At 42.9% G+C, this 18,368-nt stretch overlaps 1 protein-coding gene across 1 annotated transcript in view; it reads right to left on the bottom strand.

Annotated features, from left to right (window-relative positions):
* The window catches only part of PTPRM (protein tyrosine phosphatase receptor type M), a gene marked incomplete at both ends in the record, with an annotated part of 447,044 nt that extends 429,183 nt beyond the window's left edge, over positions 1–17,861 (bottom strand). Inside the window, one exon of the mRNA XM_079533291.1 lies at positions 17,789–17,861. Within this exon, the coding sequence (XP_079389417.1) occupies positions 17,789–17,861 (73 nt within the window). The remainder of the gene's footprint in view (positions 1–17,788) is intronic.
* Between the last annotated feature and the right edge of the window lie 507 nt (positions 17,862–18,368).

The following is an 18,368-nucleotide window of genomic DNA, read 5'->3' as shown; positions in this document are numbered from 1 at the left end:
TGCTAGCTTTATTTTAATTACAGAACCTTGAGGTTACCGCTTTCATTTTCAAGAACAAGCCAAGGTTTTGTTATTTGGACTCAAGTTCTTAACAGTATCCTTTCATATCATACCTACAGATGTAAAAACAGAGCAGAGTTGCACAGGTTTTTAGCATTCAAGGTCAAGCCACCACATTTTCGAGTGGCGCATGCTGCCTCTGGCAGAAACCATTAAGCAGAATTTCAGAAAATAAAACACCCATAATGCAGACACTTTCTGTTTGTCTGTGCGTTTTCTCGAAGTGGTTCTGCCATCAACAAGCCTACAACACCACCAGTAGCACAGTTAGGTACTATTAAAAGTTCTTTGAATTTAACAAGAGCGTTCTGAATCAATGAAAGTACCAAAGCCAAGTTTTGTTTCCTTCCCCCGCTGGGTCATGCTAACTTGGAAATTCCACTACAAAGTACCACATCCGATCCTCTTCCTATACATTAGAGTCCCTCTTCCCATACAGCGACGGTCAAGGTGAGATGCCTGTGATGTACAGCTCACAACTCTTGCAGCTTCCTATTTACAAGGCCCTCAGACAGAAAAACTGGTGCATATGAATCCAATACAGGCAACACTAATGCATTAATGACTGACATGTGGCAGAGATGGAGACACGCAGATGCAGCTTGACATTAATGGAGAGATTTGCCTGTGGTCATGCACAAAGAGGGAGGAAAAAATAGACCTACCTGCCTCGTGTTTTAACCTGAGTATGAAATCATACGTCAGACAAGATTAATTAGATGCCTGGAGTTTTATTCTTTTCCGTTGATAGAAAAAGCACATTTCCATAATGTGAGGAAGCATTTATGTGGATAGCAAATCAGGTTGACATTGAGGGAAGGTTTACTTTATTGTGAATGCTCGCTGTGTGGTGCTTGTCAGTGCAATTACTTTCTACTCAAGTGGTTTGCTTTTTAACATTTTATTATCTTAACAATAAAAACCCTGGAAGCAATAATTATTTATTATGCTAATTCCTTAGCTTTTTTGTTATGAATTTCTGGAAGACCATTATAACTTGCTGTTTCCCAGAAATAAGCCAGATTTATTAATATTCAGCCAAAAAAAAAAAAAAAAAAAAAAACAACAACAACAACAAAACAAGAGGCAAAAAATCTCTGTACTGGTAATTAGTTACTAATCAGTCAATTTGTACACTTATCAGCTTCCCCATAAGTTCTGTTTTCATTTATTCAATACCCCACATTTCTAACATCATTCTGATTGAAAACAACTTCAAAAAACTAAGTCCACTGCAGTATTTCATAAGTAGTGATTTAAGCAGTCAGAGAGGCAGCAGGCCTTTAGCCCATTCTCAAAACACACTACACTCAAGGACTGCATTTTAATTATGGAAACCTTTTAGAACATCCCTGTTTTATTAACAGTAAGTGAAAGACTATAAACAAGGCTTCAGTATGCACCACTTCTCTTCAATCCTGCCTAAGCCCTCAAGGGGAAACGGCTCCAGCGCGCTTGCATTTCTCCCCCCAAGCATTCTCATCTCTGAATGCCTCTTCTCACCAACTTTAAAATTCATTTAACATATCAACTGCATAGTTATGCTTTTTCCCTTTTTATTTTTCCTCCCATCCTAAGCACACAATTGTTCCCTCCTCTAGGAATAAACACCAACTCTCTAACTCCCGCCACACAAATGCAATACAGAGACCATAAGCAAGTCTAAGCAGAAAAGCACAGTAACTAAACGTACCTTGAAATGCTCTTACTTCACAATGCTTTTATAATGCCTCTTGTCCATGCACAAATTGTCCCTGTATTTCACACAACAGAATAGTAACCCCAGGAAAATTCTAGAAGCAATTTTCTGCCTAATCCAGCCCAGGCTCCTGAGAAACACAGCATAGCCCAAGCTGGATGGGATCCACCAGGCCTCCAAGTTCCACTCCGGCCTCCAGATGAAGTTTCCAAAGGTTTGAAATGCATCTCCCCTGGCTTCAAATAGCAATTCCAGCTCTCAAGCTGCCATGCACAAGCTGACAGCCAGTTTTTTCCATCTCTCCCTACTTCTGAAACAGAATTTTTCTTTAACTCCCACTGGGAGATTCTACCTGTGGCAAGAGAAAGTCCCCTATTAATGTGTAATACATCCCATCATTAGCATTATAAAGCAGGTAATTATCTGACAACTGTCCTCCCACCCCCTTCCTCAGAGTTTGAAAACTTTTTTTACAAGAGGAAAAAAAAAACAACAACCTCACATGTTATTCAAACTCTTCCTTCCTGACTTAAATCATGGCTCACTGGATGAGTATGACTCAAAAGCACACAGGCAATTTGCTCTTTGATTTACTCTTCCCAAGTCCTGCAGATCAAAGCAGGCAGAGCTGCACTGTTCCTACCCTGAAGGAAGGGACACACAAAGCAAATAGGCTGCTGCTGGAAGGAGCATAAGGAAAAATGCTGAAGTGGGGTGGAAGAAGAAGCAAGCTTTACTGCAGCAGGTGCTCTGTAAAAAGAGCAGGTAACAGCAACTTTTGTTCACCAAGAGATCTTAAAATCTGCATCTCCACACACAAAGATAGTGTAATGCTATAATGCAATGGAAAGCACAGCAGTGATAGAGGAATAGCAAAATCCTAGGCTACAGCAAGTGAGGATATGTTTAACACAGCAGCCACTGGCTCAGAAACAAAGGAAAAAATCTGCTTACCCTTGGAAGGGCTCAGGTAGGCAGGGATCTCCAGGGAGATACACTCACATCCACTGCCAACTCTTAATTGGAGTCTGGGAAGGGGTGGATCCTGTCTCCACCCTTTCCAGTCGCTCAGAGGCACTGCATGCACCTGAGCTCCCCTGGGTTGGCCCTGCCTTCCTACCAGGTGCTCAATCACTGGTTCAAGCCATGACTTTGCATCTCTACTACAGATGAGAACATCCTAATCAAGATAAGCAACATGGACTGGTTGCAGACACCACCACTGTCCAGTTGGGTGCATGGTTACCAAGTTCAGGACAGATTTTGTTACAGCTCTAACAGCATTACAGCAGTGTCCTACCCCCTCAACATTACCAGCAGCTTGTGTTGAGAGTTCAGTAAAGGGTGTATCTACCAAAAACCATATTCTGAAATTGGGCATCTAACTCAGGTCACTGAGTAGCTAAAATCATCACAAAGAATACTGATGAAGATGGTTACTCTCATGACTACCAGACTGCCAAGCTGAATACCCACAGTACTTTCTTCCCACTGCTGCTTACTCCAACCTGTTTCCCTCCTAGCCCCAGAAAGGCCAAAAACAGTGGCACAGACTTTACTTGGGGTTTAATGGAGGAGGCTTTTTTTTTTTTATTACCTCGTTATTCATTTTCAGATGTGCCTTGAAGAAAAGGCTTTGCATCTGATATTCTTTAAGGAGTACCAAAGAGAATATAAAAATCTGAAGCAATGCCATCCAAAGACATGAGATCCATATTCTGTTCCATATATCCAGGAAAGGTACAACAGTACATTCAAGCATACAAACTCTCCAAATTAAGGTCACTTAGTTACTTGCTTTAGTCAGCAACTACAGAGGAAGCTGCTATATATTCTGTGTCACTGCCACCAACAGGAAGAAACCAAGACTCGAGGCCCTGGTTTATGTTGTAATACCCCCCCAGTAAGGGACACCAGTACTTGTTAGTGATGTGACATAATATTGGGGTTCTTCTTATTTGCTTCTCCTGTATTCATTGAAAACGTGGCCTGTTGCACAAAACGAAAACCAAGAAAAAAACTACAGGAGTGTGCAGTTATCACTTATCCTTCAGGGAGTGGGGGCAGTGTAAGACATCCCAAAAATAAGTAAAGCCAACCAAGGTCAGACTAAGAAGATGACCAACACTACTTAACATATATCACAGAAGAGTGACCTACTTAATCCAGCTTGTTTGTTTTAAACATAGAGTCAAGAGAGCAGCCAAGTGACATTCCATAACCAGTATCACCAACATGCTTTTTTTCAATCCCTCTAGCAGCAGAGTGCAGGCCACAGTTTGCTTTCACTTGTACGGGTACACCTGAAATTGATTGCCTCAGAGGAGTCAGCCCTGAGGTTGGAGAGTTGCTCCAAACTCCACAACAGGCCCTGCATTTCCAACAGAGACCTAGTCTGTGCTAATATCACCCACCCCATGTTGGGTACAAAAAGGCACTGTTGTAGTTCAACCCAGCAGCAGCTCGGCATCACATGGCTGTCGCACAATGCCCCCTGAGTGGAATGAGGGAGAGAACTGGGAAGAAAACAGAACTCATGGGTTGAGTTAAATACCAATTACTAAGACACACGGGCAAAAAGGAAACTAAAAGGCAGCAATAACCATATATACATAGCTGTAATAAGATTACTCACCATTTATCAATGCATGGCACAATGCAACACCCTACCAGCAATACAAAACTTACCCTACACACTGATGCACAGCAGCCCCCAAGCAGCAAGCAGGACCATTCAACTGCCCACAGCTTTATACCCTTCTGCATGGTGTCAGGTGGTACAGAATGACCCCCAGCCTAATTCAGGCCCATGTGCTGGCCCCATCTCACCCAGAGGCCTAGCCCAGCCCCAGGTGTGTTGCCCAGCAACATTAGTGTGCTATTAATGCTGTTTCAGGTTAAATTAGGAGACAACAAGTAGGCAATCGTGTGAACGCACACTAAGCCAATGAGAAACAGCAGCTAGTTTGGTATCAAGATATACTGTGCTTGAGTAAGAAAATGCAAGAAAATTCAGGTAAAACATACAAAAAAAAAAAAAAAAAACACCACAACACCTAAACTAAAAAACAACAGTAAGCACAATAATCAGTGTGGGAGCTGTACAGACCCCTACCCAACAGCCACACCTGGAGGCAGTTACCTCTAAGCAGGGCTTTGGGCTGCTCTGCTCACAGAGATGTGATAAGGCAGTGTGGATAACATTCTGAAGGTTCTTCTTTCAGAACAGACACTAAACTTTGTATTAATGTATTCTATTTGTGTCACATTTAGTGATACATTTCCTAGAAAAATCTCTTTAAAATACAAAGATGATGTGACAAAATATATATCCTGTTACTTTCATTTATTGTCTATATTTCTCAAATGCCATTAGCTTACAGCAGTACAGAATAAAGGTAGGAACATATAAGTCTCCGGTAACTTCAGATGTAAAAGAAGAAGAGTTCCTCACAGCAGTTTAGAGTGCAGAACCACAGAGAAAAACTTAATACCACTGGGAACATATCTCATGTATATACAGGAAAATATATTGAGTAAATGTGAACATTTTCTCATAAAGAACATGAATTGCCATGGGTGCAACATTCCTACATCAAAGGCACAAGAGTTCACAAGCTTACAGACCAACATAAAAATTTATTGAAAGGGATGTCAAAATCCATTAAGCCCCACTTTGTTTATTTATTACTGATCCATTGCTGGAGGCAATGGGCTCCGTCTCCAGCTGGGCTGCATTAGCAGGCTGACTCCATGCAAAAACAGAGCAAAGAACAAGAGCCACCTCAGGTGACCCAGTTGAGCTTGAAAGCACAACAGCTGAGAAAGTGCTCATCACTCAACAGCACAGCTGAGTGATTGCCCATCTCTGGGTGGGCTGAACTTTGGAACTAACTTTGGTAACTCACTCCACTTACATTATAAAGAGTTTGTATTCATCTACAGAACTGTGTTGCTTTCATGTAACTGAGACTTAGGGTCTACCCTCAGAGCCTCCCCGCTTCCAACTTCTGACCCCATCAATGACAGAGCAGGCAGTGACAGAGCTCAGTTGTAGCTCTGAAGCCAGGAACTCTTCCCTGTGTCTTTCAAGAGGGGAGACCAAACCCAACCAGGATTCAGTTTCCCAAAGCTTTGTGATCTAATTCTACACAGAAGGCTTAATAAGGTTTAGACTCGTAATACAATTAGTAATTTAGCTCACAAATTAGACTATCTATTAACACTCCAGCAGCGACAGCAGCCATATGAGGATTAAGAAGGAATCTTTCACTCCCAATATGAAGAAACAACTTGTATGCTTTAATAAACCTCTTCAGCATCTGCCCAGGAGAGCACACACATTGTGCTGTACACAGCTGTGAGCATGGCTGGCATCCTGTTCCTATATCGAACCTTCATCAACAGGAACCACATCGACATATTGCACATTCCACACTGAGTAGGAACTTTCAAGCTCATCTTAAAGCACAGTTTAAACTGGTAGAAAGAAATATGAACTTACACTATTGTTGCTCCATTTCCAAGCTCGCACAGAGCACGTTTCATGCACATTTACATGCATTTGAAGTGCACATAAAAATAACAGCCAAAATTAACCTGTCAACATTGTATGAAATACACATTAAGCCAAAGCACCAATATAACAATATTTAATTGCAGGAGTTGAATAAAAAGGCAACATTTTTTCTAAATGTTTGTATACAATGTTTATTCTGTATATGTTAAGAAAGGAAGCAGATTTATGTGACACAAATTTCTGCATTTTCCTCTCTGCCTAAACAGAAGATTCAGAGAAGATATGTGATATCTCACATAACACTTAACGGCACTTTAACCACAAGGAAAAGAGTTGCAGATGAATTTTTCTGAAGGCTATCCATGTCCCTGTAGCTGCAGCCCTACAAAATGCTGATACTGGGCTATTCACACTACTTGTGCAACACCTGCCCAGCTGTACTTATTACGTCTTCAGAAGCTTTCGGGAATTATTTACAGCATGACCAAGACTGACTGCATTCATTTTCAATTTTTTATATACTAATAGTGCCAAGTGATTCTCTTCAGCTTGAAGAACAAGAACAACAACAATTTACTTCACACTGCAATAAAAACCATTAACACCCAAATATTATTATGAATAACGTCCATCTGGTCTGAAATCTAGATCTGGCTGCAGTACCTCATTCTCCACATGCACTGCCTGCTGTAGCTGCAAAGTGCAAAGCAAAGCAAAACCTCAGCCCTGCTCACTTACACTATTTACACATAAACACATGCTTTCCTGGCATGTGTCACAACATATGCATGGGACCACTTTGATCTAATCTGCCACAGGAGAAAGGGGAAAAAAAAAAAAAAAATCACACATTCTTGGTATAAAAAAGTAATCAGGCAGTCAGAAATTCTGTCCCTAAGCCCTATTTTAGCCCTCCAGAGGTTATATGCCCTTACCTAAATGTGAATATTAATCTCCAAACTGGGAAGAGGGGGCAGAGAAAGGCCACAGTGCCTTCTGGTGTGTGGAACATGGTGATGAGGGGCAGACAGGAAAATGGAGAAGGAGGCAGAGAGGGTGTGAGAGGTGGCAGCTGAGCAATACAACCTTAGAGGTGGCCCTGTGGTTAACAGCTTTTTTAAATATGTGTGTTATCTGCTGCAGAATGGATGGTGTTAAGAGTGCAATTTTAGACAGAACTGAGAGCAGGTAAGAGCCCTCCCTCTTTCTCTGCACAAAATTCTAGAGTACAGAGCTCTAGCAGATTACTGTAATTGGCCAATTCTTTCTTTTATTGCTAGACCACTGCGTAGAGTCAAAGCACTGAAATCATGTGAATGGGGCTACTGGTGAATATCATCTATTTGTTCAATGGCAGTTTCTAGAATACAGATCTGATTTTTCTGCAGTTCCACTTCACAAAGTCTGTAAATGCACATCTTCTGTCACACAAGCCAGAATTAACTTTTTACGGCTGTAAATCTAGCACAGCACTCTGCAGACTGTGAAGACTACCACAGCCAGTTCTGGAAATGTGAGATTTCTCACTTACAGTGAGTGGTTCCCAAAGCTCCTGCCATCCACCCACCATAAGCATGGATTTGAAGGGAACAAGTCTGTCAGATGCTACTTCACTGAGGCAGATTTACTGTGTACCAATTGAGGAAGCTGCGAGTCTCCATTCATTTTTGAAATAGAGATCCTCACAAATATGGACAGTTTTCATTACAAACTCTTCAAGTTTGGGCTACACTTCAGAAACTGACTTAAATTTTGCAACACAACAGAACTGACAGGCAAGCAATAGCTTTCAAAATGCAAGCTTCCATGATGCAACTGAATGCGTGCCCAAATCTCCCGAGTAGCTCCTGCCTGACACAAGAAGAAGCACACGGCTGCCTTCAATTTCCATTCCTCGCCAAGTCAAAACAGGTAACTCCTGAGGTAAGAATTTAGATGTTCAAAGACCGAATGTTTTTCTGTAAGAAATGAGAGAAGGCATGTCAAAAGCAGAAAGTGAGTGTGCATCAGTTGAAACAGACTGACTCCTACTGAAGCCACCCTGGTGACGCAACAACACCGAGCCCTATCTTTACTCTAAACTTCTCCATTTAAAAATACAACAACTAAGGTTTCAGCCCTACTGCCAACTCAAGCTCCTATCCACATTCAAGACTACAAGCCCACTATGTGACAGAGGGTGGTACAGTTGAAAAAGGCTGAAGTGTGCACTGTTTGCTAGCAGATCCATCACTTCAACCCACACACACAGTCATATGCTTGTCTACACCTGCATATACAACAGAGGTAGCTGAGGAATATTATTTATAAGGGGTAATTTCAGTGTTGTTTAACCTCTTTTCTGCAGCTGTGTGAAGTTCCTAACATGGGTAACATCCAATTCCCCAGTAGTCAGGATGCAAAGAAATAATGTTCTAGTGAACAAAATGACTTTCTGTTAAGGGTTTGTAGAGGAAAGCTTCAGCTCTGAAGTTTCTGCAAGACTTTAAAAAAAAAAAAAAAAAAATTCACTTCTGCTGTTGCTGCACTGCTGCTGTGGAACACAGATTTTTTTTATTTGTGAAGAATATATTTCAACTTTTCTTGGGCTTCTGAGCCCTACACCATTTCAGTGCATATTTGTCCTAAAGGGTGTGTTCTTTCCTCAAACACTGAAAGCAAATAAAACTCGGAAAGTGCAATCATTTCCAAATGCTGAAAAGAAAATGCTAGGCTAATTCACATAAATCCTTAACTAGGCTAGATGTATGTAGGAAATTCTAACAACAATTCTCAGTGTAAAAATAAATAAAACACACCTCATGAGCTTGATGTGTGATCTTCAACCCACGTGCTTTGGTGTCACTATAAACAGAACATAGTCGTGCTGGGCAATGTACAGGCTTCCCATCTCATTTCCAACCCCTGAGGTTTTTAAATAAATATTAACTTAAATCGTGTTTAGTGTTGTTGGTTTCTTTTGACAATCACAGACCCAACCCAAACAGGTTGTTTTCATATTCAGGAAGGTGCTCACAGCAGAGAAAGGTGCTTTGAGAAGTTCTGAGCTAGGACTGAATCAAGATGACATCTCTGTCATGTCAAGATGTCTGTCAAGATGACTATCTGATGACAGTAAAGAGGGTATCAGCTGCATGGTGACTTAAAATTATTACTAGGACAACAATTGATCTTACATAGCTGTGTAATTACTTCAGGAATAGCTGCCTCTGCAGAAGTTAAAAAGAAAAACAGCTGAAGTGATGTGTTATGTAGAGAGCTTATATTACATTGTATGCGGTGCTTTGTAAAATAATCTTCATCTACAATTCAGAAAATGGAACATGAAAGGAAAAAAGGCTATAGCAGTTCTCAGCAATTAGCATAAGAACTACCCTACTGAGTACTACACTTTCTGTGAATGTCCACAACTGTCTTTATCTCCTAAATATGTGACAGTATTTAAGTATACCATCGAGTTTTTGGGGAAGCTTGGAGTTGTAAGTGGTGGTCAGTGGCTGCTATAAATGTTCTCCAAATGGAATCACACAACATCCCAAGCTGGAAGAGACCCAGAGGGATCACTGAGTCCAACTCCTGGCTCCACGAAGGTGTCATGACCACTACCTGAGGAAGCCTGTTCCAGTGCCTGAGCACCCTCTGGCAAAGAACCTTTTTTTGATATCCAATCTGACCTTCCCCTTTCACTGCTCATGCCGTAAAAATGTTTACCAAAGAAAATGTAGGGGTTCTTAAACATCAGCATAAATACATAAATAAATAAGACTCTTCAGTAATGGTCAAAACTAACCAACCCCCCCCCCCCAAAAAAAAAAAAAGATTAGAAAAGATTAACTATGAAGATACCTGTACCACAGTGAAATGCCAGAGCATATACTTCAATTCAGGCTTCCCACTAGGCAGAAGATCTGATCACTAAGCAACTGGCTAATACAACAGGAATTAAAATCTACATCTGTCTTCTGCATGCTGTGCTCCAGCAGCACACTTCATGTTCCACTATATCATTCCAACATGGAGATAGAAAAAACTTCCAGGCTCAAAAAGTTCCACTGGGCGAGGAAATCATTTCCCTGGTAAGATTTTATGGGACATCTTAAAGCACTGAAAGAAAAGAGATCTTACACTATCAAAATACCAAAAATTCCAAAAATTATAATCCTCAGACATTGTTGATACTGAATTACACCATTTGATAAAAACATCACAGTCATTAGAACAAATGACATGCAGTCCTATATGGATATGCAAACAGAGTTAAAGCTTGAGACAGATACATTTCCTCAATCATGCAAGTTTGTACCCAGTATGTGAGCATATTTCAAGCAGACTGAGAAGTTGTTAGGAAGCCCTGGACTTCTTGCAGTGATTTTATTTACTAGAAGAATGCAAGAGGGAACAGATAATAACGGACTCCTATTCAAACAAAACAAATTCACTAATCCCTTAAGAAGAGAGAATAACTGTACCAAGCAGCTACAGCAAGGACAGTCAGATCTGGGGCACAACACGGTTCCTGGAGATGGAAGTTGATTTGCATGTCTGTTTTTGATTTTTAGCTGAAGTAGATGTTAAACCTGGAAAAAAATATGAACTTGGAAATACCACAGGTGAGACCCTTTGTAGGTGGAGGACAACCTGAAGCTGTTTAGGAAATCTCAGGCTCTGCTTGAGATAGGATCTGGTACTATTCTTTTTCAAAACTGGAGGTCTGTTATCTTCTACGTACTCTCAGAAGCTACACAGACTTAGCAATCAAAATGTTAAGACACACATGCAGATGACCATTTTTGTGGTCGTGAAATGCCAAATAAGCCATGGATAAGGGATTGGTTAACCTCAAGTGTGGAGGAAAAAGGAAAAAATAAACTTCCCTCGGCTCCAGTACACCATGAAAAATGCAATAGCTCACTAAAGGGCAATAACTCATCAACTTTTTAAAACGTGAACATATGAACTAGTGCTTAGATTATAAGCATACACACAAGTATAGAAATGCACATCATGGACAAGAGTTATTTACTCAGCCTAGTCTACATTCACTGGAAGAAGAGATGTGAAAAGCCACTCTATTCATTTACCTGCAAGACCAACTCTTTTACAAAGCCTTAAGGTGCTGCTGGCCCACTACCCATCCACTTGGAAGTGCACAGAAACCCCAGTAATATCCTCCTCAATCTTACGTTACAATATTGTCAGCAAAAATAAAAAGCATGATTTCACCTAACAGAGCTACCCTTAAGATTCAAGCTAATAACACACAATCCTTCTGAAAAGTTTCCCAAACCCAGTGTGTCATAAACCTTGGGGGGTGGAAAAAGCAGCACTGCTCTTACAGGCATGTGATGCTTTCTTTCACTCCCCTAAAAGATGGAAGAGCTACAGTGATGAAAGAGGTAATTATCTATTAGTTATTCTGGAGCAAAATCACATCTCTTGTGATTAACAAAGTAGCACTGTAAAAGATATTTACAATGACACCTGTAGATTAAAAAGCAAAAAAAGAAAAGAAAGGGTCTCTTCATGAGAGATCCCTACTGCTCTCTAAATCAGGGCAGACTACAAATATCTAGGGGAAAAAGAGAAGAAAAAAAAAAAAAGAAAAAAGCTTATGGAAGAAATGTTGGTTTTGCACCATTCCACATGGAAAAAGAAAAACTGAAGGTCATTAACATCATTACACTTCATCATATGTGTAAAGATAACCAACCATTGCTATGTAAAGCCATCGGAGGAACTATTTAAGCCTTGCATGTATAAGGAGACAAGTGTGTTCAAAACTAAGATGGCAAAAATACAAAAATGTGAATAATTATAAATCCATGTATGTTTTCCATGCATTTCCAAATGCAGTTTAATTGCCTTGATAGTTCAGCTTTTCCTAGGACATTTCTCTTCCCAGCAAGATACATCTCTTCCACTCTTTCACATCTTCCTCCCCAAACACTCGAATTCCAACCTGCCTTCAGCACTCCCTCCTGCTAACACTCCCGTGCTTTCATCTGAACAAACGCGGTCATTACTTCGTTTGCCACCATCGCTTCTTAAGTGGCAAAGGGTCAGGCTGAGTGAAACGGCTGAATCGTTCCTTTCTTATTCCTCGCAGCTACTGAAAGTATTTGTCAGAGGTGTAACACCTTTATTTTTGTTGTTACTGCTCTCAGAAATGTGGGCATAAAAACATCATTCCTTCATTTTTAAAGCATGTATGGGGACTCACCCTCCTTAAACTCCTCGTAACACTGAAGGAAGTGATGTGGCTTAAGCAGCTACAAAACACTCTTACAAAATCAGCGCAGGATTCCACCGACAGCAAAATCATCTTTGAAACTAATCACTTTGAACAGAGCAGAAGCCTCCTCACAATGCATTAAGAAGCTATATACTCTCACAACACTCCAGCTTTGCTTTAAAACGCATCTACAGGTCAATCAAGATGGTTAAGATATAACCTTATCACACCTCTGCAGCAATAATCCTTCCATATAAACCACTAGGAAAGTACTACCAATTTCTCTGCAACTCCATGCAGTTTGTTCTATTACAGCCTGCTTTCACCCTTCCACTGAATGCTAACAACGATATTGAAAACAGCATTTTTACACACGACAAAGAGTTCATTTGTGTTACAAGCAAACTGGGGAGAAAAAAAAAAAACAACAACAAAAAACCACCAAAACCAAACAACCCAATAGATTAGAATTCTTAAGGGGACAAAAATTCCCAGACCTCCCAAGTTCGAAGCCCAGCTTTCAGCCCTGCCTCTTTTTACACTTAGAAAAGTGGATTTAGACATGCAGCTACACCTAGTGATCAGCAGCAGATCACAGCAGGCAGACTCAGGAAGTGCTCCTGTGCTGCAACAGCATAAATAAATATGTGAGCACAGAGAAGGAAAGAGAGGAAAGCAGCATAGTAATATTTCTTTTTAAAAAGTTTATTACTAAATTTATTATTGCATGTTCCAAATTGTCTTTGGCTTCCTGAAATCCCTTTTAATACACATTAAATGAAAAATGCACGTTTGGAAATTATCAGCAAAATCAAATGAAATAAAGAGGATCTTTTCAATGTTTCCTACCAAAACAGAGCAGAAGCAAAGTAATTCAGATGCACTCGTACATTAATAAACAATTTACTCCCGGTGAAATTTTCAGAACCACTCAAGAGAATCACTATCAAAATGCAACACATCAAACTCAGGATCAGCTCTCAGGTTCCAACCCAACAATAGCGCTGTGTTCCAACAGGTCTCTGCCTGTTATCTCCACCAGCTGAGCCCAATGATGCAAAATGAAGCCATGTCCCAGCAGCAACCTGCACAAGTGCCCAGGCCACCAGCAAACCCCTCGATATGGCAAACTCAATGACCCACTCAGCATACGAGCGAGAAAAACGTGCTCCACATTTCTTCAGATCAGACCCAAGTGATTTTGTGAGACAGAGACCAGAAGCTTACTTGCTTTACCCCGACACCTTTTGTGATTTGTTCTCTAGCTGCCAATCCATCACTTCTGTGAGCACTAAACAGATTATTTTCCATAAGCTATATGTTGCTACATTGTTTCTGGATGCTAATTTATTTTCCTCATGGATTCTGATGACGACTAAGTTGTGAGGCTGAAGAAGACATCACAGGAATATTTCAATGTTATTACATCCTTGTAATCTTCTGGAAGGTTTATTTTTAATTTCTGGTGTAGTTTCTTTACTAACTTTTGACAGTAGAACAATAGAAAAAGCAAGATTCACCACCCAGCTTCTTTTTTGACACTCCCAAAGCCCAGACCCTAATTCTGTTTGAAGAATTCCAGAGTACATCCCAATTTATAGGGAAACACAAAGTTTATTTCATCTGTTTCTAATCATCAAAAAAAAAAAAAAAAAAAAGGTCTGAAAAATAAAGACCTATTAGAAGCTGATTCTTTCACATTCTTCCACTAATTTGCAGGATCATTTTAAATGCAATTAGTCTCGGGTGAAGAGCACAAATCGAATCATTCACCTGCATAAACGGGAGCAGCACAATGCTCTGACAGTGAGGCCCTTGGTCTGAAAGCCCTCTCTCACAGCTCGCCCTGCTCACAGGGCCAAGCCCATGCTAACACTTCAGCTGAAGATGCGCTGCTAGGCTGACAGCTGCTCCAGGCACTGAGATCGCCACATCCTCACCAGCGTTTCTTCCCTCAGACAGCACAGGGATGGGAACCACTGCCAGACAGGAGGAGAGCAGGTGAAATAAACAACACCAGCAAACACAGAACGTGTTAAAATAAGACAACAACACGAGTAGAGATCATTGTTGGCAAAATAATCAGAGTATCTATCAAATGCTTCTAGACACAGATCCTGAATACTCTGAGAAACCTCTTTAAACACCTCTTTAAGTTAATTACAGCAGAAAGTTTTTACTTTCTGTACATTTCTCTGAATGCCAAGAACTTCCCTTCAGCTGTGGTTGGACCTAGAGAGACTTCATTTCTCTTCTTTCTTTCTTTCCATCCTCCCTCTTTGTGAGCACTGTGACGATGCTGGTGTTCAGGAAGTTTCAGCATGTTACATTTCTTCCTTACGTCTGTTTTTGGAAAATGTGATTCTTGTTTTCAAGAGTGCCTACACCCAAAACTGAAACAGATGAACGTGAAGGCACGGCATCTATTTAGAGCACAAGGTTTGTATTTTTCTTCCATGAAACAGCTGGGGGACTGCTGTGCTCTACATAAAAACTTTACCAGTCCCTAACCGAAGCAGTTTCCAGTTCTGTGCAGCACCTTCTCTCCCTCTCATTCTCCTCCCCAGCTGCCTCCTGTGCTGGCACAAAGTTACTTGGGAAGAGCCTCCCAGGAGCATTTCTATGCCACCCCCCTCTCTTGAGCACTGCAACAGGGCCCATCCCCTCTCAGACAAGGAAAACTTTCAACACAAGTACCATAAAATGAATGTGATAATAAACATCCTTGCTGCTTTCTGCAGCAAAAGAGAACAGTGTGCTCTAATAACAGGCCTCTCTGGGTCAGTCGGGTTATAAGCAAGAAGCACCAATTTCAGAATTCAGGCTGTGTGCAAATGTAAATCCACCCGAACATGATGCCCTTATAAAAGCACAGTTTCTGCATTCTATTACACATCTCCCTGCCTTCAATTTCAGCCACCCATTCTGGTGTTTGACAGAACTCATTACATCCAAACTCTACATTTTATGGAAGATCTAATATTTAGGCACACAATGTCCCTTCTCACTTGCCACATCTTTGGGTTTGACCCAGATCCCCTACAGGGATGAACTGCTCCCCCTGAGCTGCAGAACCCACGGGGGAGGAGGAGAAGGAGCACCGCACAGCCAGGTGGTACTTTGTGTGACAGCAACATCACACAATCCAGGAACTCTGCACTGTGAGCCTTCCCGCGGCCTCACTTTGTCATATTTACGCTAAAACTATAAACAGAAATCAGCCAACCCAGGTATGCAAGCGTTTCTCAGGAACAAGCAATTTGCTTTGCAGCAAGACCCCAGCCACTTCTTAAAATAAGCATTGTCCATATAATACGTTTTCAGCAACACGTCTCGAATCTAAATTCTTGAAACCATTTGCTTCTGGAACCAATGACTGCAGAATTTTAAGTTCCTTAGTTAAGGACTCAGAGAAAATCTCATTGTTATTAACTGTTAAGCTGCTTTCCAAAGATTACTTGAAAGCTTCCAGGCCTTAGAAAGCCAAGATCTGATCTTTTGGTATGATTGTTTTCTAAATAAGAAATGCAAATAAAACAATGACTGAAGGTAACATTAGAACTAATCTCTGCCAAATAGATCAATTACTTTAGGAAAAGGCAAAAACAAAAACAGAACAAGAAACGCCATAGACTTCTTAATGCACCCGCTGATATTCTTTGCTTCAAACAGCCATCGAGTTGGTTTTCTTTTCTTATTGCTTCATTTGTTTTTTAAACTTTTTAGAGGTTATTCATGTAACTCCCATCAGCAACAGGGGACGGCAAGCACCGAGAGAGGAATTTTGTGTGATTTAATTTCTATGACACTGATGCATCACGCTTTCAACAAAAGCAACGGCATTTTTTTTTCCCCCTAAGCAAAACCGACTCCCAGGCACAGACTTCAAAAGGGGAAGTGCAAAAATGGAGTGCCAACAGTCAATATTAAAAAAAGAACAAATAGTACCTGCCCCATCATTAATGCTTTCCATTCAGTGTTTCACATACAGGTACATATGCACACACACAGGGAGAGAGCAGACCAGATCCTGTCCTCATAACATCCTCCACAGCCCCAGTGAGACGCGTGGATCTCAGCATCCCTCAGTCAGTGCACTGGAAGCCGTGGAATCGCCCCTTTTGCCACAAGCCTATGCACAGGTCATTAAATCCACTTAAGGACATCACTGAACCATTTGTGCTTTCTGTCACTGTGTGTTTGCTGCCACAGCGTGCAGCTATGGAAGTGAATACATGAATGGCACTTATGTGCTGACTGTAGCAGAGCATCAGGGTACCACATACGTAAGTCACTTCAGAAGTGCTGTTCCAGCCCAACTTTAAGCAAGAAACCCGACAGTTGGTGCAGGGCAGCAATGAGTTTGGGATTCATCAGAATGAAGCGAGAGCTCTCCCTGAAGCCTGGACACCAGATTCCCAATATCAAGGAGTTATAGGGCTAACGTGCATGAGTTCAGCTTCATAAACAGTTGTGGAGCATAGCTTCAACCTAGCACCTAGCTTCAACCTAGCACGGGTGTTAGGGAAAGCTTTCATCATCCTCCTGTATCACCTCGGTGCAAAGCATCCTCCCGCTCAGGAACCCTCTTTCTCATCCGCGGTAATAACACCGAAGATAATCTAAGGGAAACGCAGCCGCGTACACAGAACGTTCACGGAACCTGACATAAAACCGGAATTCGGTAGTTTTTCAGCAAAGTTTAGAAGCACCCACGGTATCTGCAGCGCAGAGCACTGCAAACACGACGCTCGGCAGCCGGGCTGCAGGACGCACAGAGCCTACCGAGCGGGTCGGAGCCTAAGCCCGACACCAGATGTCCCCCATTGCTGTTAGCCGCGCTAACTTCGTGCGAGAAGCAAAACAGAAAGCCCCAAAGTGACTCCCTGCAACGGAGCGCGCTGAACTATTTCACAACCCACATTCCCGTGTAAAAGTACGGGTTTCCTCAGCACGGAAACAGGACAGGGAGCAGCCAGGGGGGTCCGAACACGCCATTAACCGTCTGCACGCCGAGAGCAAAGTATCGCTGCTCACGCCCGGAACCGGGGGCAGGGGAGCCCCTCTGCTCCCGTACGGGGCAACGGGGAACTCCGGGCAGCCGGCGGCAGGGAGCTGGGGCTCGGCCCGGCCGCGGCATCCCGCCCGCGTCCCTCGGGGACTCTCTCTCCCCCACCAACTCCAGTATCAGCCCCGCCGGAAAGACGGAGAGAAAAAAGAACTCGAGGCGAAGCCCCGCCGGCTCCGGAGCCGCGGTGCAGGCGAGGCGGCCCCTTACCTGTGAACGTCTGCGCTCCCGCCGCCAGCAAAAGTCCGGCCAAAGTCACCAGGCAACTTCCAACTTTCCCCATATTTCCACCCCTTCCTGCTCCGGGTCCAGCAAAGTGCCAAAGTGTTTGCCAAAGTGTTCGCCAAAGTGGGAGATGGCCCTCTTCGCCCCCCTCCCGTCGGCTGGGAGGGGGAGCCGGACCCCCGCTGGCTGCCCCGCGGCCCCCGGCTCCCCTCGGACTCTCTTCGCCGGCGGAGGCGCGGAGAGAGCGGTGCGGTCGGCTCCTCGGGCAGCTCCGCTCTCCCGCGCCGTCCCCTCCGGCCGCCTCCCCCGAGGGGAACTGCGATCCCGGCACCTCCCCACCCGCCCGCTGCCGCCGCCGCCGACCCCGCTCCGCTCGGCTCCCGGACTGACTCGCGGTCCCCCCGGCGGGCGGGCGGGTGAGGGAGCGGGGAAGGCACGCCCAGCCGCCGGCGCCGCCGCTCTGCCCCGCTAGAGGGCGAGGCGGCCGTACGCGGCGCGGCGGGGGCCGCTGACGGGAGCTCCCTGTCCGCCACCCCGAGAGCCGCCGCGTTCGGCCCGAAGTTCA

The sequence above is a fragment of the Tetrao urogallus genome (assembly GCF_951394365.1).
Source record: "Tetrao urogallus genome assembly, chromosome: 3".
NCBI lineage: Eukaryota > Metazoa > Chordata > Aves > Galliformes > Phasianidae > Tetrao > Tetrao urogallus.
The sequence above is the reverse complement of the archived record's forward strand: the minus strand, read 5'-3'. Positions and strand labels throughout refer to the sequence as shown.